Source organism: Salmo salar, chromosome 10, assembly GCF_965601325.2.
Source record: "Salmo salar chromosome 10, fSalSal1, whole genome shotgun sequence".
Lineage (NCBI taxonomy): Eukaryota > Metazoa > Chordata > Actinopteri > Salmoniformes > Salmonidae > Salmo > Salmo salar.
In genome coordinates this window covers 34,006,760-34,029,882 of record NC_138300.1, presented here as the reverse complement: position 1 = coordinate 34,029,882, position 23,123 = coordinate 34,006,760, and the positions used below count along the sequence as shown (strand labels likewise).

At 41.8% G+C, this 23,123-nt stretch overlaps 1 protein-coding gene across 2 annotated transcripts in view; it reads right to left on the bottom strand.

Moving 5' to 3' along the window:
- Positions 1–401: 401 nt before the first annotated feature.
- Positions 402–23,123, bottom strand: part of LOC106560270 (mast/stem cell growth factor receptor Kit) — a 35,049-nt gene continuing 12,327 nt past the window's right edge. For both annotated transcript variants that reach the window (XM_014122985.3, XM_014122986.3), the window contains exons 8-21: positions 22,790–22,904; positions 20,240–20,424; positions 17,180–17,286; positions 16,775–16,901; positions 16,115–16,219; positions 13,092–13,202; positions 11,376–11,532; positions 10,878–10,975; positions 10,566–10,696; positions 9,829–9,951; positions 8,847–8,958; positions 8,637–8,736; positions 8,148–8,253; positions 402–3,023 (exon numbers count right to left, since the gene is read on the bottom strand). In XM_014122985.3, coding sequence (XP_013978460.1) covers positions 2,820–3,023; positions 8,148–8,253; positions 8,637–8,736; positions 8,847–8,958; positions 9,829–9,951; positions 10,566–10,696; positions 10,878–10,975; positions 11,376–11,532; positions 13,092–13,202; positions 16,115–16,219; positions 16,775–16,901; positions 17,180–17,286; positions 20,240–20,424; positions 22,790–22,904 — 1,781 coding nt within the window. In that variant the 3' untranslated portion in view covers positions 402–2,819. The remainder of the gene's footprint in view (positions 3,024–8,147; positions 8,254–8,636; positions 8,737–8,846; positions 8,959–9,828; positions 9,952–10,565; positions 10,697–10,877; positions 10,976–11,375; positions 11,533–13,091; positions 13,203–16,114; positions 16,220–16,774; positions 16,902–17,179; positions 17,287–20,239; positions 20,425–22,789; positions 22,905–23,123) is intronic.

Genomic DNA, 23,123 nt, shown 5'->3' with positions numbered 1-23,123 from the left:
GTTTTTCTATGTTGTGTGTTTCTTTGTTGGCCTGGTATGGCTCTCAATCAGGAACAGCTGTACATCGTTGTTGCTGATTGAGAGTCATACTTAAGTAGCCCTGTTTTCACCTGTCCCTTTGTGGGAAGTTGTTGTTGCACTGCTGTGTGTTAGCCTGCAATACTGTTCGTTCAATCGTTTTTCTTGTTTTGTTTATTTTAGTGTTCAATAAAAGTTAAGTTGAGCATTCAACCCACTGCGCCTTGGTCCATTACGTACGACGACCGTTACACCACTACATTATCAAACTGGATCAAATGAGAAGACAGGAATGTCTTAAAAATGTACTAAACTGCATACATATGAAAATAATAACATAGAAAAAGTCACATATTACTAATACAAATCATGATTAACAAAACTATTGTTTAAGGGTTTCTTTTATTTATATTACAGTAACACAAGACATAGCAATACTTTGCAAATGTGCACAACAAACAACTTTGTCTCTTGTAAAATAAATATACAACAAATATACAAAATAAACTTATCTTTGAATAGGGGGAAAATACAAATTTCCTAAAAGTTTGAAAACAAGCATCATATTATATCAACTTTTCCAGCGTAACCTTGTTAGGGATAATCAGACAATATTTTGGTTGTGCTATCTTTAACAGTGTGACGAATGACACAGATAAACATGTAACTACTATGTTATTAGTGTGTAATTACCTATTTTGAGGTCTCCAATTCAGTGTGACAGAAGGGGGAATGGGGAATGAGCATTGCATTGATGTGAGTCATTGCCCTACAGCTCTACTCATCCTTGCTTGTAATTAGCCAAATTAGAACAATATTTGCTATTGCCAAGAAAGTATGAAGCTTTCCTGTTTGGGGCTGAAAACAAACTTTATTTTCAAGGCAAAGCTGTACAAAAGCATTTGACAATAAAGAACAAATGTTTTGGCTTGCTTGTAGAAGACAGCATGCGATGGTTAGCCAAGGGAAAATGACACTACACAAGGAATCTACAGCAATGTCCAAACAAAGACATCTACAGTTGTCACAAGAAAACAGAAAAACAAGCAGTTTACCTCCAAAGAAGAAGATGTACAGTATATATTTAATGGATGTATCTCTGTGTATCTATTTGTGGTAGGAAATGTTTTATATTACAGAATATCAGAGGTGTGCATTAAATATACCATATCAATAGAAAATAAAACATTAAGACAGCATCCACATTACTTTACATTGTATTCACACACATATTTACAAAGAGCCAGCTTTGGGAAGGAGACAGGGTTGAAAAGTGAGATGGGTAAATGTCATACATTTCATACTGTGGCACCTACACACACAGACACACGGACGCACACACTTCAGTCTGTGCATTTCCAGGTGCTCTTCACAACAATATCTCAGTGTGGGAAGAGGGAAGTCCTAGTGATGGGAGTCTGAAGTGATACAGAGCTCTGGCTGAGAGATGGTGGAAGTGACACTTCCGTCAGAGGAAGCAGCTGGACATAAAGAGCTGAGGGAAGGCTGAGAAATCAGCTACTGATGACTGGGATGAGTGCACTGAGGGTACTGCCCACAGGACTGTAGGGAGCTCTAAGACATGTCACAACCTTGTTTGATTAGACAGCTCTAACATCTAACACCAAATTGGCTATTCATCTGAGCGGCATTCTTCCCATTGGCTTTTTCTCAGAACAGTTATTGGTTTGTTCTGCAAGCTCCACATTGGCATCATTGGCTTTTTGTCTCAAAACAGAACGCCTTCTTTAACAATCTGTAAGAGTAGAAAGCATCCACTGGCTAATCACCTTTTCCCTTATACAGTATGCTCATCCTAACCATGCACTGTTTCAACCTTCCCCATCTTTGGTGACAGTTTTTATACTAAAGAAACCCCATAGTGATATGGCAGTACCTGTCTGATGACAAATGTAAACAAGGGTCACATACTGTAAAAGACAGAAGAGGTGCCGACACAAGCAACATATTTACATATTTACAAGGATTCTCCAGCAAGCAACCTTTGCTGAATCTAAGCTAATACTACCGCTCACATCATACACGTATTACTAGTCATACACAAGGTCAATATATACACATATAAACAGTCATAGTACCATGCTTATCGGTTCATTAGATTGAGACGTTTTGAGACTTAACCTACTGAATATAATTTCAGCCATTGGCCCTAGAAATGTCTCTCCTTCACATAATCACCAAAACTGAACTTGTGGAATAATACTAACATTAACTTTTAAAAAGATGCAACAGAAAAAAGGTCAACTGAAAGCTTCATTACATGATGCCTACATCTGGAAAGATGATACATTTCAAGTACTTTCACCTCCAACGATAATTGTATTTCAACCATTATAAATGCTACATTATTTTGTTTTAGAAAAAAATTATATTTAAAACAAAACATAGTAATTCAGTTTAATACATTGACAACGGAAATGTGAAACAAACAAAAACATTGTATTAAACATATAAGATACAGTAACAGCAACATTGAGGAAAGTCCTCTGAAAATAGCACTACTATGGAGCTATAAACTATAGTGTCCATTTCAAACAGCACATCAAAATTGATATGCAGTAATGATCTCGGAATGGTACCCCCTAAGGCGGCCAGGAGCAGAGGATTCGAGAGGATCCTTCTTGAAACCTCGGTCTGAAGGGGGAGGCTAACAGCTAGGCATAAGTTTGGGAAGGGGTGGCTAATAGCTAGACACAGTATATGATTGGAATAGAGTGTGGTGGGATATTCTGTATGGCACTGAACAGGCACTTTATGGGGCAGCCATCGTGGGTGGGGCCTTACACCTGGTGGACCCTGAGCCCGGTGGCCATCTCCCCCAGAAAGATGTCATCGCTGGCGCTGGCCAATAGGGGCTGAGTGGAGGCGTTGCTGCTGCCCACAGAGTTGAGGCAAAGGATGTTGGCATTCTGCGTCCCCTGGTCCACGCTGGTAACCTGTTGCCCCATTGTAACCGGAAACCTGGAGCTGAAGTTCAGATAGATCTAGACAGAGAGAAGGAGAAACGGAGAGAAACAGAGAGAGAGTTCATACAATATACTATGTAGTGCTGGAGGGGTGGAGGGGTGTTTTTCAATTGCAGTTCTGCTTACTGAGTGAGAACATGCAGCGTGGTTAAATAAAGAAGGTGACTGTGTAGCACTCTGGTCTGAAGGTGTGAAAGGGAAGGCGTGAGAAGAGAAGACCTGCTCTGTGTTAGCTAAATCGCTGGCATGTTTCAGAAGTGAGAGGTGAGTCGAGGTCATGAGGAGAGGTCATCATGACACAGTGACAGAGGTGATTATATCACAAGTGATCAATCATATTCATCACTTCCTAACTGTCATGAGATGTTCAGTGGCTACTGTATGTGTGTGTGTGTGCGTGCGTGGGGTACATGCATGTGTGTGTGGCCCGTGATGTGTGTGACACGAGTGTTAATTGAGGGTTGACACATTTCTGTGTTTTAACTGCTAGTCTGACTAGTCTGGTTGTAGTCTAAACGTGTGGCCCTGGGTAGTTGGGGTGGGGAAACCCACAGGCATGTTCTTTGTACTCTGTTTGGACTGTGTAGACTGTAAACCCCAAGGCATGTTTTACTTAAATACTTGTAGTAAGTTGAACTCAAAGTCAATGAAAGTAATTATTACTGAAAATGTTTATGAGATACTGACTCAAAACTAAATGAGAAGTCACATCAACTACATTTTTTAAAGTTAAGATAACAAATTCACTTTTTCCCAGCATGTGCTACTGCATGTAGATTTTTTCAAATTGTTTTTAACATCTGTGTTTTATTTTTCATGTACACTGAGTGATTGATTAATCTTATGCTACACAAAGATAAATAACATACATTTTTCTAAACTAATCCAATAATTTAGTTACATTTATTGCACCTGTTACAGAAATGGTTCTTACTGTTGGTTTAGGTAGTCTCCTCACACTGTTCCTAAGCCTGGCAGTCATTATGAATGCAGGTTTCAGGAAATTAAAAACGTAAATTGTTGGATATCCTAACTCTGGCCGGATTCCAATAAGAATTACACATCACTTTGCAAGCCAGCATAAAGGGATTTGCAGGTAGGGTTGCAAAATTCTGGTAATTTATTTTCCAAATATCCCAGTTGGGATATTCCTGGAAATCCAGGATTTTTCCCGAATTTTTCAAACCTACTTGCAGGACTACTTGTAAACTTAAACCTACTTGTAAACCATGAATTTCAGGCCACTGTATTAGGGTAAAGCTAGGCCTCAAAATAAGGCCTTGTGAAATATGCAATGTATTATCATAAACAGTTTAATTATAATGATAATGTTAGCCTAGGAACTTACTCGGTGAAGGCCACAGGACTGAAAATGAATGAATTCAACAACCATGGGTCTCTGTCACTAACAAATATAGTCATGGGAGGTAATTCTACGAAAAGATAAGGCACACAAGGAAATTATATTGGAGGCGTGGCTTAGTGGGGCCATTCCTCAAAATTTCAAGCCGATACAACTCAACTCCTACAGGGTCACAGTGACTCCATCAGTTTGAGTAATGACTACAAAAACGCTAAGTACAGTTGAAGTCAGAAGTTTACATACACTTGGGTTGGAGTCATTAAAACTTGTTTTTTAACCACTCCACAAATGTCTTGTTAACAAACTATAGTTTTGGAAAGTCGGTGAGGACATCCACTTTGTGCATGACACAAGTCATTAATCCAACAATTGTTTACAGACAGATTATTTCACTGTATCACAATTCCAGTGGGTCAGAGGTTAACATACACTAAATTGACTGGGCCTTTAAACAGCTTGGAAAATTCCAGAAAATTATGTCATGGCTTTAGAGGCTTCTGATAGGCTAATTGACATCATTTGGAGATGTACCTGTGGATGTATTTCAAGGCCTAATTTCAAACTCAGTGCCTCTTTGCTTAACATCATGGGAAAATCAAAAGAAATCAGCCAAGACCTCAGAATAAAATTGTAGACCTCCACAAGTCTGGATCATCCTTGGGAGCAATTTCCAAACAACTGAAGGTACCACGTTCATCTGTACAAACAATAGTACACAAGTATAAACACAAAATTATGTCATGGCTTTAGAGGCTTCTGATAGGCTAATTGACATCATTTGGAGATGTACCTGTGGATGTATTTCAAGGACTAGCTTCAAACTCAGTGCCTCTTTGCTTGACATCATGGGAAAATCAAAAGAAATCATTTTCGTTTTCTGGTCTGATGAAACAAAAATAGAACTGTTTGGCCATAATGACCATCGTTATGTTTGGAGGAAAAAGGGGGACGCTTGCAAGACGAAGAACACCATCCCAACAGTGAAGCACAGGGGTGGCAGCATCAATTTGTGGGGGTGCTTTGCTGCAGGAGGGACTGGTGCACTTCACAAAATAGATGGCATCATGAGGTAGGACAATTATGTGGATATATTGAAGCAACATCTCAAGACGTCAGTCAGGAAGTTAAAGTTAAAGCTGACTCAGTTACATTAACTCTGTCAGGAGGAATGGGCCAAAATTCAGCCACAAGCTTGTGAAAGGCTACCCGAAACATTTGACCCAAGTTAAACAATGTAAAGGCAATGCTACCAAATATGAATTGAGTGTATGTAAACTTCTGACCCACTGGGAATGTGATGAAAGAAATAAAAGATGAGATAAATCATTCTCTTTACTATTATTCTGACATTCCACATTCTTAAAATAAAGTGGTGATCCTAACTGACCTAAGACAGGGATTTTTTATTAGGATTAAATGTCAGGAATTGTGAAAAACTGAGTTTAAATGTATTTGGCTAAGGTGTATGTAAACTTCCGATTTAAAATGTAAGTGTACTTAGATACATTAAGTGTAACAAGTTTCATCAAAAGTTTTGAGTAATGACAGCACATAGTGTTTACAGTGTGGCCCTGTGGTAATTCATTAACTCAGCCAAAACCACTAGATCAGTCCTTCTAACAGTCTGTCAGGTTTCAAAGAGAGGTGGGGAGATTGTCAGAGGACTCACATTCTTCAACCACTGAGTGGCCTTACAAAAGGCTAGGGCAGTTGGCTAACGCCACTGGGCACAGACGTCAACTTAAAGTCTATTCCACGTTGGCTCCATGTAATATCATTGTATTATATTTGTATTTATTAGGGATCCCCATTAGCTACTGCCAAGGCAGCAGCTACTCTTCCTGGGGTCCAAACACATTAACGCACTTACATTACATATCAAACAAATATAAAGCAGTACATCATATAAAATTAATACACCACTACATCATTGAAATTATGTGGAAACGATTCAACCAGTGTGTGCCCAGTGGGACGTTAACAAAACATGAAGGCAGGTAATATTTTATTGAATTTGTATAGTACAGTGGCTTGCGAAAGTATTCACCCCCTTGGCATTTTTCCTATTTTGTTGCCTTACAACCTGGAATTAAAAATGTATTTTTGGAAGGTTTGTATCATTTGATTTACACAACATGCCTACCACTTTGAAGATGCAAAATATTTTTTTTGTGTGATACAAACAAGAAATAAGACAAAACACTGAACTTGAGCGTGTAAAACTATTCACCCCCCAAAGTCAATACTTTGTAGACCTTTTGCAGCAATTACAGCTGCAATTCTCTTGGGGTAGGTCTCTCTAAGCTTTGCACATCTAGCCACTGGGATTTTTGCCCATTCTTCTAGGCAAAACTGCTCAAGTTCCTTCAAGTTGGATAAGTTCCGCTGATGTACAGCAATCTTTAAGTCATCCCACAAATTCTCAATTGGATTGAGGTCTGGGCTTTGACTAGGCCATTCCAAGACATTTAAATGTTTCCCCTTAAACCACTCAAGTGTTGCTTTAGCAGTATAACTAGGGTCATTGTCCTGCTGGAAGTTGAACCTCCGTCCCAGTCTCAAATCTCTGGAAGACTGAAACAGGTTTCCCTCAAGAATTTCCCTATATTTAGCGCCATCCATCATTCCTTCAATTCTGACCAGTTTCCTAGTCCCTGCCGATGAAAAACATCCCCACAGCATGATGCTGCCACCACCATGCTTCACTGTGGGGATGGTTTCTCGGGGTGATGGGAGGTGTTAGGTTTGAAACAGACATAGCATTTTCCTTGATGGCCAAAAAGCTATATTTTAGTCTCATCTGACCAGAGTACCTTCTTCCATATGTTTGGGGAGTCTCCACCATGACTTTTGGTGAACACCAAACATGTTTGCTTATTTTTTCTGGCCACTCTTCCTTAAAGCCCAGCTCTGTGGAGTATACGGCTTAAAGTGGTCCTATGGACAGATACTCCAATCTCTGCTGTGGAGCTTTGCAGCTCCTTCAGGGTTATCGTTGGTCTCTTTGTTGCCTCTCTGATTAATGCCCTCCTTGCCTGGTCCATGAGTTTTGGTGGGCGGCGCTCTCTTGGCAGGTTTGTTGTGGTGCCATATTCTTTCAATTTTTTTAATAATGGATTTAATGGTGCTCCGTGGGATGTTCAAAGTTTCTGATATTTTTTATAACCAACCCTGATCTGTACTTCTCCACAACTTTGTCCCTGACCTGTTTGGAGAGCTCGTTCATAGTGCCGCTTGCTTGGTGGTACCCCTTGCTTAGTGGTGTTGCAGACTCTGGGGCCTTTCAGAACAGGTGTATATTGAGATCAGGTGACACTTAAATAAAGTCCACCTGTGTGCAATCTAACTAATTATGTGACTTCTGAAGGTAATTGGTTGTGACAGATCTTATTTAGGGGCTTCATACCAAAGGGGGTGAATACATATGCATGTACCACTTTTCAGTTTCACTTTTTTTTCATATTTTTTTCATTTCACTTCACCAATTTGGACTATTTTGTGTATGTCCATTGCATGAAATACAAATAAAAATCAATTTAAATTACAGGTTGTAATGCAACAAAATATGAAAAACGCCAAGGGGGGTGAATACTTTTGCAAGGCACTGTTTGCTACTATTAAATACAGAAAAGTCTCAAGGTGGGACCTTTTGGCACTTAAAGAAAAATCTCAAGAATATGGATTATGGAATTTACTGCTGGTAAACTCTTGTGAATACCTTAAATCCATAGTCTGTCAACATGTGTAAACAAGCAGGTTAGAGGAGATCTGTGACCTACGTGTTTGGTGGTGTCTGACAGCTGTTGTTCAATCCTCTCCACCACCTTGCTGAAGGAGTGCCTCTTAAAGGGGTTCGAGTCCCAGCACGACCTCATTATCTCATACCTGAAACCACAACACACATATTTAGCACAGGCGCAGGCATGGCACCAAGCACATACACCTGTTACCTCTTTTGTCTCGCCCCCCTCTCTTACAAATTGACACTTTACATGCTTTTCTCTAAGTGTATTCTTCTGAAAATGGAATGTATGTAGCTATCGTCAAATAACGAACTAAATAATAATTTAGCTTTCATGGTGAAGTTTATGGTGAAATTCAACAAATATGCAATCTGCTTAAATCCGACATATTCACACACCTGTATAGTACACCCATGCACACACTGTCTTTCTCAAGATACTTAGACCACACACACACACACACACACACACACACACACACACACACACACACACACACACACACACACACACACACACACTCACATTTCACTCGGTGCAAACTCTGGGGCATCCATTCTATATCCTTCCTTAATCATTTTGTAGAACTTTGAGTCCACAAGCATCCCAGGATATGGACTGCTTCCTGTAGGCCATGAAGAAAATAAGATAATACAAATCAATGAAAACACACACATGGACAGGTACTCGCGCGCGCACACACACACACACAGAGGGTAACGTGGACGTACGTACCGAGTGAGAAGATTTCCCAGAGCAAGATGCCATAGGACCATACGTCACTCTCAAATGTGTACACACATTCAAAGATGCTCTCTGGAGACATCCACTTGACTGGGAGGCGAGCCTGCATGGAACACAAACCATCACAGCCAGTCTAATATGTCAGATGCACTTCACGTATTCAGAAAATGCATCAAAGCAAATCTCTTGACATCTTTGAAGTAATCCATCATCTCTATCCCTTCAGCTGTCTACAGCTGTGAAGAGTGCAGAACTAGAGAGAGTAAATGATGAATGCAGATGCTGTTGATTAATCTTGAATTTTGGATCAGAAATGTTCAAAATTGCTTGTTCTTGTATGAGAGGAGAGGTACTGTATTTCCTTAGTTTCAAGAGTAGGTTAAAACTCCCCTAAGGTGCTGAATGTTGGAGACACTTGTATCTGGTGACCCATACCAGTGACATTTGAAAGAATTCAGTGACATTTAAAGGAATTCATAATCACACACCTGTCAGAGTGCACATTACAATGTCAGATCCATCAGATACACACGGAGTGTAAAAAAACTTTAGGAACACCTTCCTAATATCTAAAGCATTCTACAGGGATGCTGGCCCTGAATTCACCTGGTCAGTCTGTCAGGGAAAGAGCAGGTGTTCCTAATGTTTTGTACACTCAGTGTACATACATACATACATACATACATACATACATACATACATACATACATACATACATACATACATACATACATACATACATACATACATACATACATACATACATACTGTACTTCACATGCCATGGAATTGGAACATACAGTACTAGCCCATGATGCCCCCAGGCTCATAGCTGACACTGGTTCTGGGAGGCTTTATATCAATACTGTGCCTGTGCTTGACTATTCCATTGATGGTTTTCACTGCAAAATATCCATGCTGTATCTATATATCACATTGAGATCTACAGTAGTAAGCGATGGGCCAGACTTACATTGCCTTTGACCACATAGTTGGAGTCTGTGGTGATGTCACGGGCCAAGCCGAAGTCACAGATCTTTGCCACTCGCCCCTGAGTCAGCAGAATGTTCCGGGCAGCCAGGTCTCTGTGGATGCACTGAACACACACACACACACACACACACACACACACACACACACACACACACACACACACACACACACACAAATAATAAAACATAATGTAATGTAATAAGATAACATAAAACTTTTAAACACTACTAATATATGGTGACAGTAAATGTTCTTCCCCGAATCTGTTCCACACACACTGATTGATACAGGACCTGGCTGTAGTATGGTGTCCGCTTGCCTCAATTGGTTATACATTTTTCAGCAGAATGCTCAACATGCATTCTGGACCTGTTGACCAGCTATGGAAATGTGATCCTAGCATTGTTTGGAAATAAAGAAGATGGAACTAATGTGTGTTGGTGTGTGTGCGGCTTAGCGTGTGTCTAAATTTAATCTGATACATAGAACAAACAACACCAGTGGAAATAGTGCTTTTCTTGGTCTACGTGAATGTACAGTACTTACAGAATGAAAATATTTACAGAATGGTTGGACATTATCTACCATCATGGATTTAACTTGCTGGATTTAATTGCAGAGTGAAAATAGATCTGTTGTTTTGAATAGCTGGTGGTGGGGGGCTTTCAGGAGCTATATTAGGAGAGGAAAGCTTCTGTGAGGAAATTAAGGGTTTACATTCTTGGAAGCCAGGAAGTCCATGCCTTTGGCCACTTGATAGGAGAAGCTGAGCAGATCCTCAGTGTCCAGAGAGAGACTGTCCTCATGGAGCATCTCACTCACAACATCAGGCTCACTACTGGAACCACCTGAGAGAAACATAGTGATAGAGCAAGATAATTTGAGAGGTGCGTAGAGGGAGCAACATTGTGTATTAAGGAAGCTTAACTATGTATAGAGGGAGATACTGCACATTGCAGGCTGTATAAATTAGCTTTCTCAAGTGATATATGTGATAATTATCAATTCAAATAAAAGTGGATGTCTTGCCTGGTTTGCGTATCGAGATTCTCTTCTCTGAGGAGAAGCCATTGGGCAGGACACCAGTGACAGAAGGCCTCATTTCCATGTAGCCATTCCTGCTGTCTCTGCAAGGAGGAAATAAGCAGTCTGGTCTCAGTTCAGTCGCCATCAAACACTACACATAACTACTACACACTAGGTAAGAAATACTCCCTAACATAAACATTTATGAATCTCCAGAGACATTTACATTTACTGTAAGTATTTTTCTCAACAACAACAAAGAGTAGTCGGTTTAGTGTAGGCGTGTCCTGCCTTATAGACCATGAAAGTACTGTATGCTTAGTTCAATTGGGGAATTTTCCAGTGGGTGGGAGAACAACGGCAGTGGTATTTACTTTTGTGAGCAGGTGAGATGACATAAGCAACATTACATAAATACAGTATAAACTGTGCAGTGAAAATTACAGTATATACCACCCAACTACCACCCTCTCCTTATAAACATAATGAGTCCACACTGACCCATCTGACCCAGCTGGAGCTGTCTCCCTCTGCAGCATGACATTCCTGTAGTAGCAGTCCTCCCCTAACGTGTCACAAAAGAACGTCTCCCTCTTCCTCCTCAGAAAGTTGAGGAGGTCACCGAAGCAGCAATACTCTGTGATCACCAGGGTTGGGCCTGGAGACGAGGAGACAAATAGCCATGGCCAGTCACATGAATGTCATCCACCAAGAAACAACACACTAAAGACAAACAAAACACCTTGAAATATAGACACCCCAAAACAAGTACAGCAAGTTTCAGGAGCACCACTCCTACAAGTACAGCAAGTTTCAGGAGCACCACTCCTACAAGTACAGCAAGTTTCAGGAGCACCACTCCTACAAGTACAGCAAGTTTCAGGAGCACCACTCCTACAAGTACGGCAAGTTTCAGGAGCACCACCCCTATATCATAAACATTAATACAACGAATAGTAAACAATACTTACGCCCAACAAGCAATGTTCCCTCAAATTTTTGGGGAGCTCTGAGCAAATTTCTGGTCTGCTGAGCGCAAACTTGAAGGTTGTGGAAAATCTCTGCAACTTCCAGCACGCATTTACATTGAACACTGAGGCTGTACCTGCTTTAAGTTAGTTTTAACTGTGGCTATTTGATCCTAATGTTGGCGTACCAGGCCTTCCAGTGGCCTACCATAAAAAAAACTATGGAGAAAATGCATCCCATAATATTTTAATATGGAAATAGCTGTTCTATCATTCAGCCTTCAGTAGCAGCCAATGTGTGGTGTTCAATGTAGGCCTACATTCCATGAGGGAAAAAAAACATGCAGGGCATGAAATCAACCTTTTTATCCACTTGTCCTTCAGACAAGGAGGTGACTGAAAATGTAGTTTTGTTGTTTGATGCAAGAAACCACTTTACAAAATAAAATGTATTATTATTCCCATACCATTATTATAGAGAATCAGACAAATTATACTACCATCTGCCAATTGGCTACTTAGATTATTCAAGCCTGTCTCAAAATACAACAATACCCCTTTAAGACAAAAAAAAGCTCTTTACCTCTTAATCTTTTCAAAGATGTCTAGAAATGTACACGTTTTGTAGGAAGCAATCACTCCCCTATTGTTGACTACAAATGATCTATAACTGGGCTAATAACTCACTAACTAGCAAAGGATATGAACAAAATGTGCACATGTGGCTACATGCAGCTCTTGCCATGATCTCAAAACAAGTGCATCTACTCACTAAGACAGCTGGAAACTCAGTCCAGTTCAAAATAAATGGCACAGATTCATATTTGGCAATGGTCTATTTACATATAGGCCTACTGCAGCTCTGATTGGTAATGCTGAAACGGTCTGTGTAGAGTATTGGCTGAGTCATGTGCAAAAGAATCATACTCCGATGCGTTGTGCCGACAACAAAATATTTTGCATAGTTCGTTTTGTTTCGGTATGTTGCATTGAAAGTGGCTAATATTGAGTGGATTCAATCACAATTGTTACAGTAAAGAGAAACGTTGATAGTGTTAACTAACAGAAAAAACTCTAGAAAGGCTGATATTTCGCCAACAAGTAATACAATCCTTGGTGATAAAAGGGAGGATTGTTCACATTATTGCTGTATCTCAAAAACCTCAGCCAACTGTAGTTCCCAGATTGATAGTAGCATAGATTAGAATGAGAATAAGCCCTACAGTCCTCTAGACATGCTGCTCCTTACCTCCAACAGTACAGGCTCCCAGCAGGTTGACAATGTTCATGTGGTTTCCCAGGTAACTGAGAACTTTCAGCTCTGACATCAGAGCCTCCTTCTCAGTGGCATGGGCACTGGCTGTGGAAACACCACCAGAACATGATAATTTAAAAGTGCTTCAAAGTCATCATCAAAGAAAACATCACAGGAAGTATGGCCTCTGGCTGGTTTAGTGTAACAAGCATACATAAACTACATGACCAAAAGAATGTGGACACCTGCGCGTCGAACATCCCATTCCAAAATCATGGACATTAATATGGAGTTGGTCCCCCCTTCGCTGTATAACAGCCTTGACTCTTCTGGGAAGGCATTCCACTAGATGTTGGAACATTGCTGCGGGGGCTTGCTTCCATTCAGCCACAAGAGCATTGAATGAGGTTGGGTACTGATGTTGGGCGATGAGACCTGGTTCGCAGTCAGTGTTCCAATTCATCCTAAAGGTGTGCGATGGGGTTGAGGTCAGGGCTCTTTGCAGGCCAGTCGAGTTCTTCCACACTGATCTCAACAAACCATTTCTGTATGGACCTCGCATTGTGCGCGGGGGCATTGTCATGCTGAAACAGGAAAGGGCCTTCCCCAAACTGTTGCCACAAAGTTGGAAGCACAGAATCGTCTAGAATGTCATTGTATGTTGTAGCGTTAAGATTTCCCTTTACCGGAACTAAGGAGCCTAGCCCGAACCATGAAAAACAGCCCCAGACTATTAGTCATCTTCCACCAAACTTTACAGTTGGCACTATACATTCGGCAAGTAGCGTTCTACGGGCATCTGCCAAACACAGATTCGTCTGTTGGACTGCCAGATGGTGAAGCGGGATTCATCACTTCAGAGAACGCGTTTCCACTGCTCCAGAGTCTAATTGCGGCGAGCTCTACACCACTCCATCTGACGCTTGGCATTGTGCATGGTGACATTAGGCTTGTGTGCATCTGCTCGGGCCATGGAAACCCATTTCATGAAGCTCCCAACGAACAGTTTTTGTGCTGATGTTGCTTCCAACTTACTTGTTGGAAAGGTGGGATCCTATGATGGTGCCATGTTGAAAGTCACTGAGCTCTTCAGTAAGGCCATTCTACTGCCAATGTTTGTCTATTGAGATTGCATGGCTGTGTGCTCGATTTTATACACTTGTCTGAACCGTGTGTGGCTGAAATAGCTGAATCTACTAATTTGAAGGGGTGTCCACATACTTTGTATATACAGTGCATTCAGAAATTATTCAGACCCCTTGACTTTTCCACATTTTTCTGTTATAGCCTTACTCTAAAAATTATTAAATATTTTTCTTTCCATCATCAATTTACACACAATAGACAAAAATGACAATAAACATTTTTGCTAATTGATTAAAAATAAAAACGTACATATCACATTAACATAAGTATTCAGACCCTTTACTCAGTACTTTGTTGAAGCACCTTTGGCAGTGATTACAGCCTCGAGTCTTAAGTATGATGCTACAAGCTTGGCACACCTGTATTTGGGGAGTTTATCCCGTTCTTCTCTGCAGATCCATTCAAGCTCTGTCACGTTGGATGGGGAGCGTCGCTGCACAGCTATTTTCAGGTCTCTCCAGAGATGTTCGATCTGGTTCAAGTCCGGGCTCTGGCTGGGCCACTCAAGGACATTTAGAGACTTGTCCCAAATCCACTCCTGTGTTGTCTTGGCTGTGTGCTTAGGGTCGTGGTCCTGTTGGAAGGTGAACCTTCGCCCCAGTCTGAGTTGCTGAGCGTTCTGGAGCAGGTTTTTATCAAGGATCTCTCTGTACTTTGCTCTGTTCATCTTTCCCTCGATGCTGAATAGTCTCCCGGTCCCTGCCGCTGAAAAACATCCCAAAAGCATGATGCTGCCACCACCATGCTTCACCGTACAGATGGTGCAAGGTTTCCTCCAGACGTGATGCTTGGCATTCAGGCCAAAGAGTTCAAAATGATTTTAATCAGACCAGAGAATCTTGTTCCTCATGGTCCGAAAGTCAGTTGGTGCCTTTTGGCAAACTCCAAGTGGGCTGTCATGTGCCTTTTACTGAGGAGTGGCTTCCGTCTGGCCACTCTATCATAAATCCCTGATTGGTGGAGTGCTGCAGAGATGGTTGACCTTCTGGAAGGTTCTCTCATCTTCACAGAGGAACTCTGGAGGTCTGTCAGAGTGACCATCGGGTTCTTGGTAATTTCCCTGACCAAGGCACTTGTCACCTGATTGCTCAGTTTGGCCGGGCGGCCAGCTCTCGGAAGAGTCTTGGTGGTTCATAACTTCTTCCATTTAAGAATGATGGAGGCCACTGTGTTGTTGGGGACCTTCAATGCTGCAGACCCTTCCCCAGGTCTGTGCCTCTGAGCTCTATGGACAATTCCTTCGACTCCATGGCTTGGTTTCTTCTCTGACATGCACTGTCAATTGTGGGACCTTATATAGACAGGTGTGTGCCTTTCCAAATCATGTCCAATCAATTGGATTTACCACAGATGGACTCCAATTAAGTTGTAGAAACATCTCAAGGATGATTAATGGAAACAGGATGCACCTGAGCAAAGGGTCTGAATACTTATGTAAATAAGGTATTTACATTTTTATTTCTAAGAAATTTGCAAACATTTATAAAAACAGTTTTTGCTTTGTTATTATGGGGTATTGTGTATAGATTGATGAGGGGAAAAAAAACAATTTAATACATTTTAGAATAAGGCTGTAATGTAACAAAATGTGGAAAAAGTCACGGGGTCTGAATACTTTCCGAATGCACTGTATAGTGCACATCAATGCAAACACACACACAAACATACACACACGGTCAATAGCTAGTCAAATACATTTATTCAAATATCCGTGTGTTTAGCACCCATAGTTAGGGGCAGGGGTTCTCTCTGACAGTGTGACCTGACCAGGTCTGATCAGTCAGACACCTTAAAATACACACATCTATCACCAACATGTGTCTCTTTTTATTGCTATATCAACATTTTTACCATAATTTGTGACGTCTTACGTTTGAGCATTTTGACCGCCACTGTCATCACTGTATCAGCTTTGGACATCCCATAAGCAGTAGCCTCCACTACCTTCCCGAAGGCTCCGGAGCCCAGAGTTTTCCCTGCATGGAAACACACACAGACAGACCAATGTTCACCCATCCTGTTCCTCTCCCACATCCTGGCTCTTCCACTTGTTACCAGGACATGCAGGATCCTGTTTGGGGTGGTTCGGATGAGGAAAAAAAACTCCAAAATGTCAACAGAACGTTTGCTTAGAGGGAGGGGTTGGTGTTATTTATTAAAGAAAGCAGCTACATTAAATACATCATGCAGTTAGTGTATGCTCAGGGATATTGTAAAAGTGTGACCAACTGGTGAGCAAATAGAGTGTAAATCCATCATTTTGAGACAGGCCCTGGGGATAAGGTATGATGTCACAACAAAGATACATTGGCTGGCTCCAAATAGCAAAACAAAAGACACTTATTTCAACACCTGCTGCTATTGATTGAACACATAAAATAGACCTAGATAATATTAAAACAAACTGTATATCATACAGTTCTGGATTAGAGATGATACATACAGTATACTGTAAGAGATGTCTGGGGCATCCTCCCTGCTTGGTGATTACCAGTGCTTTTCCTGAGTGTGATGATAGCAAAGGAACTCACCGAAACGCAGTTTGTCCCGGGGGAACTCCCACTCGTGATCGTATGGGAGCTGGGTAGGGTCAATATACACATAGTTGTTTCCGTGGATACCTTCAATGACTTTCCACTGGATCTGGTATTTGGGTTTCTGTGAGGCCAGCAGAGTTATATTAGGATAAGTACAGAGGACACCATTAACCTCACATCAATCGTGGTACTTCAGCATAGAGTTTATTGACCTCTGTGAGTTAATGCGGATATATTTTTAAAGGTGAGCTACTGTACCTTATCTCTGCCTATGACTTACTGTTTGTAATTTTCCAAGTTTATACAGGTGTGTAACCCTTTGTAGAAGTGGCTGTGATGTATGAGAAGAGGTGAGTTTGGGTAGTTACCTGAGTAGAGGTAGTGAGTTTGGGTAGTTACCTGCAGGTACTTGTAGAAGAGCACTATGAGGATGAGGATGAGGAGGGCAGTTGCTGACACTATGCCAATCAGCAGAGGTGTGAAGAGCTCATGGGGAACTGTTCTCTCTGCAAGGACACACACCAGAGAGAGACATACATACAGTATCAGTGTAACGTTAGAGATAGATATATAACAGATAGATAGATAACAGAGAGAGATATCAGTGTAACAGAGATAGATATATAACAGACAGATAGATAACAGAGAGAGATATCAGTGTAACCTTAGAGATAGATATTTAACAGATAGGTAGATAAAGAGAGAGATATCAGTGAGGAACACTGATAGACAGAAATCAGTTTTAATGTTAGGCAACATATTAGCCTTTAGCACTGTGCAGTATCATATGTGCTACATTGTCTTTCAGTGATCACTCAAAGGTAATCATATTACTTGAATCAAACTGTGTTTTCTGTATTTTGTTAATTAATTTGTATACTATTTATTACCCAATTCCTTAATTCCCATTCTAGTTGTGCAGCTTGCAGTAATGCTGTGCAGCATGATGTGGTGCTGCTGCTGTTGTTGTTGTTATGTATAATATCTGTATAATGAGTCTTCTGTTCCTTTGTGTAGCGGTTTGTGATGTGTTATTGTTTTGCTAGCTCTGTACACTGGGGTGTAATAAGCTCTTTAGCCATAAGAGGCTTTCTCTCCATTTCAAATCATCTGAGAATGCAGAGTATGCAGGAACTAATCCTCTGTAAACCTGTTAGTGGCTTTTAAAGCTCTCCCTCCATCCCTATTTTATTCCCCTACAACTCCCTGGGTCCATGGAGGGCTGCGTCCAAAATTCCCACAGCCTCTAAACACTCAGTGCGGCCAAGACTCCCACTGTGCGCCAGACTTCCCTGCACGTCTCCACGCGTCTGTCCTGCGCTGCAGAGCGGATCGCTAAAGCCTGGGCACATGCTCCCCCAGGTCTGTCCTGCGCTGCAGAGCGGATCGCTAAAGCCTGGGCACATACTCCCCCAGGTCTGTCCTGCTCTGCAGAGAGGAGCGCTAAAGCCTGGGCACATACTCCCCCAGGTCTGTCCTGCTCTGCAGAGAGGAGCGCTAAAGCCTGGGCACATGCTTCCCCAGGTCTGTCCTGCTCTGCAGAGGAGCGCTAAAGCCTGGGCACATGGTCCCCCAGGTCTGTCCTGCTCTGCAGAGAGGAGCGCTAAAGCCTGGGCACATACTCCCCCAGGTCTGTCCTGCTCTGCAGAGCGGATCGCTAAAGCCTGGGCACATGCTTCCCCAGGTCTGTCCTGCTCTGCAGAGGAGCGCTAAAGCCTGGGCACATGCTTCCCCAGGTCTGTCCTGCTCTGCAGAGGAGCGCTAAAGCCTGGGCACATGGTCCCCCAGGTCTGTCCTGCTCTGCAGAGAGGAGCGCTAAAGCCTGGGCACATACTCCCCCAGGTCTGTCCTGCTCTGCAGAGAGGAGCGCTAAAGCCTGGGCACATACTCCCCCAGGTCTGTCCTGCTCTGCAGAGCGGATCGCTAAAGCCTGGGCACATGGTCCCTGAGGTCTGGCCTGCCTGGCTTTTTATTTATTATTTTTATGTAACCTTTAATTAACTAGGCAAGTCAGTTAAGAAAAAAATATTATTTACAATGACGGCTTACCCCGGCCAAACCCGGACAACAGTGGGCCAATTGTGCGCCGCCGTATGGGACTCCCAATCACAGCCGGATGTGATACCGGCTGGATTCGAACCATGGACCGTAGGGACGCCCCTTGCACTGAGATGCAGTGCCTTAGACCTCTGCACCACTCGGGAGCACGGCTACACACACTCCTCGTCCATAATGCCCACCCACATGCCGACTGTGTCCAGGCAGCTACCCCTCCTCCTCTACACCATACCAATCTTATCTTCATACCCACACCAAGACAACTCTCTTCTCATTCTTGCTTCACCTGCCGTCATACTCCACTAGTGCATCCCACAGTATATAAACAGGATGTTCTAGATAGCTGGATTTGTGGTCCAAAAGTACTCTATATCCTACCACTGATGACCATTTATGCCAGTAAGTGATGACACATTATCACAAATCACACACGTTTGTGGTATGTCGCTCTGCCTATGTTTACATAAGAGACTCCAGGCCTATATCAGTGTTTAATCTTGAACCTCTATCAATGGGTAAGATCTATGTCAAAATCCAAGTCGTTCGTAAACATTCAGATGAACCAAATTGAGAAATGGTTTGGGTGAGTGTTGATGGTGCGTATAACTTAAACGACCTTGATCCACATAAAGAGAAACAGCTGTAACTCTGCACCTCAGGTTAGACATAATGGGAGAAGGAATGAGCTGTCTGACCTGAATGTTCTTGGTGACCCGGGGTTTATCTGTACAAATTACAGATGGAAAGTAATGTAGTTCATGTAATGTAGTTTAGTTAGTACTGCATTAACGACATTCATTTATATTTCACATTAAGTATTGTCTATAAAAAATATATAATGAGAGAGGCCTGAATGGGATAGCCAGTCTGTAGAGGACAACCAAACACAGACGCCTTCCAGTCACTGTGTCCTCTCTAGGTTTGTTGACACTGTACTTAATTCTAATCCCAAGGTAGGGATATCCTAGGGATTAACTCCAAACACATCAATTTAAAAACCCACGGACAGGCTAGCTGACATCAGGCCCACATAAAAAAAACAAGCCCCCCACCCTCAAGCCCCCCCAGTTCCAGGGAATGGGTCCAGAGAGATAAGTTGTCTGATCCGGTAGAGTCAGGAGAGTGAGGTGTCTGTGTTTTTCTTATGGAGTCTGCAAAGTGCTCTGCTCGAGGTGAGACAAGGCAAGTCTATGCAAAATTCACCTCTTGAAAACAACACATGTTTACCGGTTGTGCGTGCATGTGTTTTGAAAGTGTTTATCCAGGAATAATTGCTGGCACTCACAGTCACGCCCACACATACCAGGATGATGAGCTTCAATCCTATCACAGAGGTACAGACAACACCTTCCCAGTAGCTGTGTGTGTGTGTGTGTGTGTGTGTGTGTCACCACAACTCACCACTGATAGAGAACAGTGTGAAGTCCTGCTCTCCCTCCACGGTGGCCACACACTCCAGCGTGTGGAATCTTCCTGTGGTAATGTTCAGCCTGCTCTCCACCTCCGTCTTCCCAAAGGAAGGACTCAACAACGTCACTGTGACAATGTCCTGCTCCTCCTGAGTGGCGTTCATCTGGTTGGAGCACCTGAGGGGGACAATGGGACAAACTGTCTACCAAACTAGTGTGACTGAATTTGGATGTTGTTTTCAGTAGCTTTGAGTCCATTGTTTCATGTGGCACTAAACACAGTGTCACATCCTGACCATAGTAAGATGTTATTTTCTATGGTAGAGTAGGTCAGGGTGTGACAGGGGGTGTTTTGTGTTTTTCTATGTTTTCTATTTCTATGTTTAGTTCTAGTTTTCTATGTTTTTTTTTGGATGATCTCCAATTAGAGGCAGCTGGTCCTCGTTGTCTCTAATTGGAGATCATACTTAAGTAGGGTTTTTTTTCCACCTGTGTTTGTGGGCAGTTGTTTTCTGTTTAGTCTTCAGTACCTGACAGAACTGGGAGCTGATCGTTTTCTGTTTGTTATTTTGTCTTTAGTGTTTTTGAGTTATAATAAATTTCATCATGAGCACTCAACACGCTGCGCTTTGGTCCCCTCGCTACGACAGTCGTTGCACACAGCAGTTGTTATTGTAAAATGGATGAATGTACTGTTATGAGTATACAAACGGGAAACTAAGGGTTCACATTAGATCATGGACATTTAAAAGTGAGGAATTTTTGATTGAAATGCAGGTAATTTAGAGTCAACCATCCCCTCTTTCCCCAATTATGTTCACCATGAGTGCCCTTCAAAACAACAGCCAGGTACAGAGAGTCTTTGGACAGCACTGGGGCATGATGCATACGAACATACATTGGTCTTAAATCAATGTTCCCAGATAAAACATCACTGTCTCAGGCTAAATCAATCCATCCCCAACCATGCCAGTCTTCCAGCACAAACTAAAGGAACCTATACGATCCTCCACATCAGCTAAAACAACATTACCTTAGAGGTACACAAAGTCCACAGAGTGAAAACATGTGTTATCCAATATCATCAAGTTACATTATGATGACAGCTATAATGTTGAAAGGGAAAAGGCTGGGGATTTGTCTGTTGTTTAAAGTAGGGCACAATGATTGGAAGAAGTAGAGAGTGCCCCAAGCAAGGCTCCACATTTCACAGCAGCGTACCAAAAACAGCAGCTGTTTTCCATATACTGACAGGCCAAGTCACACTTAAAGAAAATCTCAGAGCTTCTCCAGTGTATGTGTGTACAGTATGTGTACAGTATGTGTACAGTATGTGTACGGTATGTGTGTGCGGTATGTGTGTGCGGTATGAGTGTGCGGCATGAGTGTGCGGCATGTGTGTGCAGTATGGTTGTGTAGAGTTTGTGTGTGCGGTATGTGTGTTCAGTATGTGTGTGCAGTATGTGTGTGCAGTATGTGTGTAGAGTTTGTGTGTGCAGTATGTGTGTGCAGTATGTGTGTGTTAATAGTCTAATAAATAACATGAGCTGGAGCACACTCAGAAAACATTATTTAGTGTGGAGCTGCTGATTAATGGCAAATAAACTGCAAGCTATCAAAAAATAAATAAAGAGAGTCACACACTCTATATATATATATATATATAAAAACTCCCAGTAATTTACTGGGAGTTTATATATAGAGAGTGTGAGACACTATTTATTTGTGTGTGCCAATAACGTTGGATGTGTGGGCCAATAAAGGATGATTTTAAACATTGAGGCATTCCAAAGACATTTCATACCATCACCTAGTACCTTAAGTATACAAAAAAATCAAATAGACATGGCAAGGGTAACTATAAGCATGTTTGTTTGAGTTGGACAGCTCTCTAAGTTGATTTGATCCTAATTGAAAGTGATTGGATAATGATTAGCCAATTGCCTCTGACTCATTGCCAGTGTTTCCTGGGATTGGTTTTGCCATCATCATTATAAATAACTTCCGAGAACATACTGTCCAATCCCCAAATCATAACGTTCATCTCATTCCAAGCCAACAAACCAATCACAAATCACCTCTCTCCAAACCCTGATCACTTCAGTCCACCAACAAATAACACCTGTCCAATCCCACTTCTGCTTATTCTCTGGGAAGGTCAAGACAATTAAACCATTTTGAAACCCTCTCACTAAGGTCTGAAAAGACGTCTTCTCAAATCAAATCAAATTTTAATGGTTGCATTCACATATTTAACAGATATTATTTTGTAACAAAATTGTTGTGTTCCTAGCTCCAACAGTGCAGTATTATCTAACAATGCACCACAATACACACAAATCTAAAAAGTAAAATAATGGAATTAAGATATATAGAAATATCTACGTCGGAGGAAGTAGATAACGGGTTTCATTGCCAAAATCCTGAATTATCCCTTTAAGTCATTACAGTTCAATTTCTAAATTCCCTCGATCTATCAACACAGACCAATCATAGCATATCATTGGGAGTATGTGTGTGTGTGATACCCCAGTGATCTCACCTCATATAAGGCTGTTCACAGTAGTACCAGGTGATCTGTGGGGCAGGGTATCCCTCAGCTACACATCGCACCTGTCCATCAACTGGGCCATCATGAGATACAATCTCTGGTTTACCTGACAGGAGCACAAACATGTTAGTGTTGATGCCAGGTGAGTATATATAGCATATAAATAAACTGTGATGCTCTGGATTACTGGGGGGGGGGGGGGGGGGGGGGGGGAAGAGGTGTTGGGCTTTAACACATACGTCAAATGGTCTGTGAAAATCTAGTCATAAATGCCATATCATGTTAATGATTAATTACATCATATTGACAGTATGCAGAAGGGAAG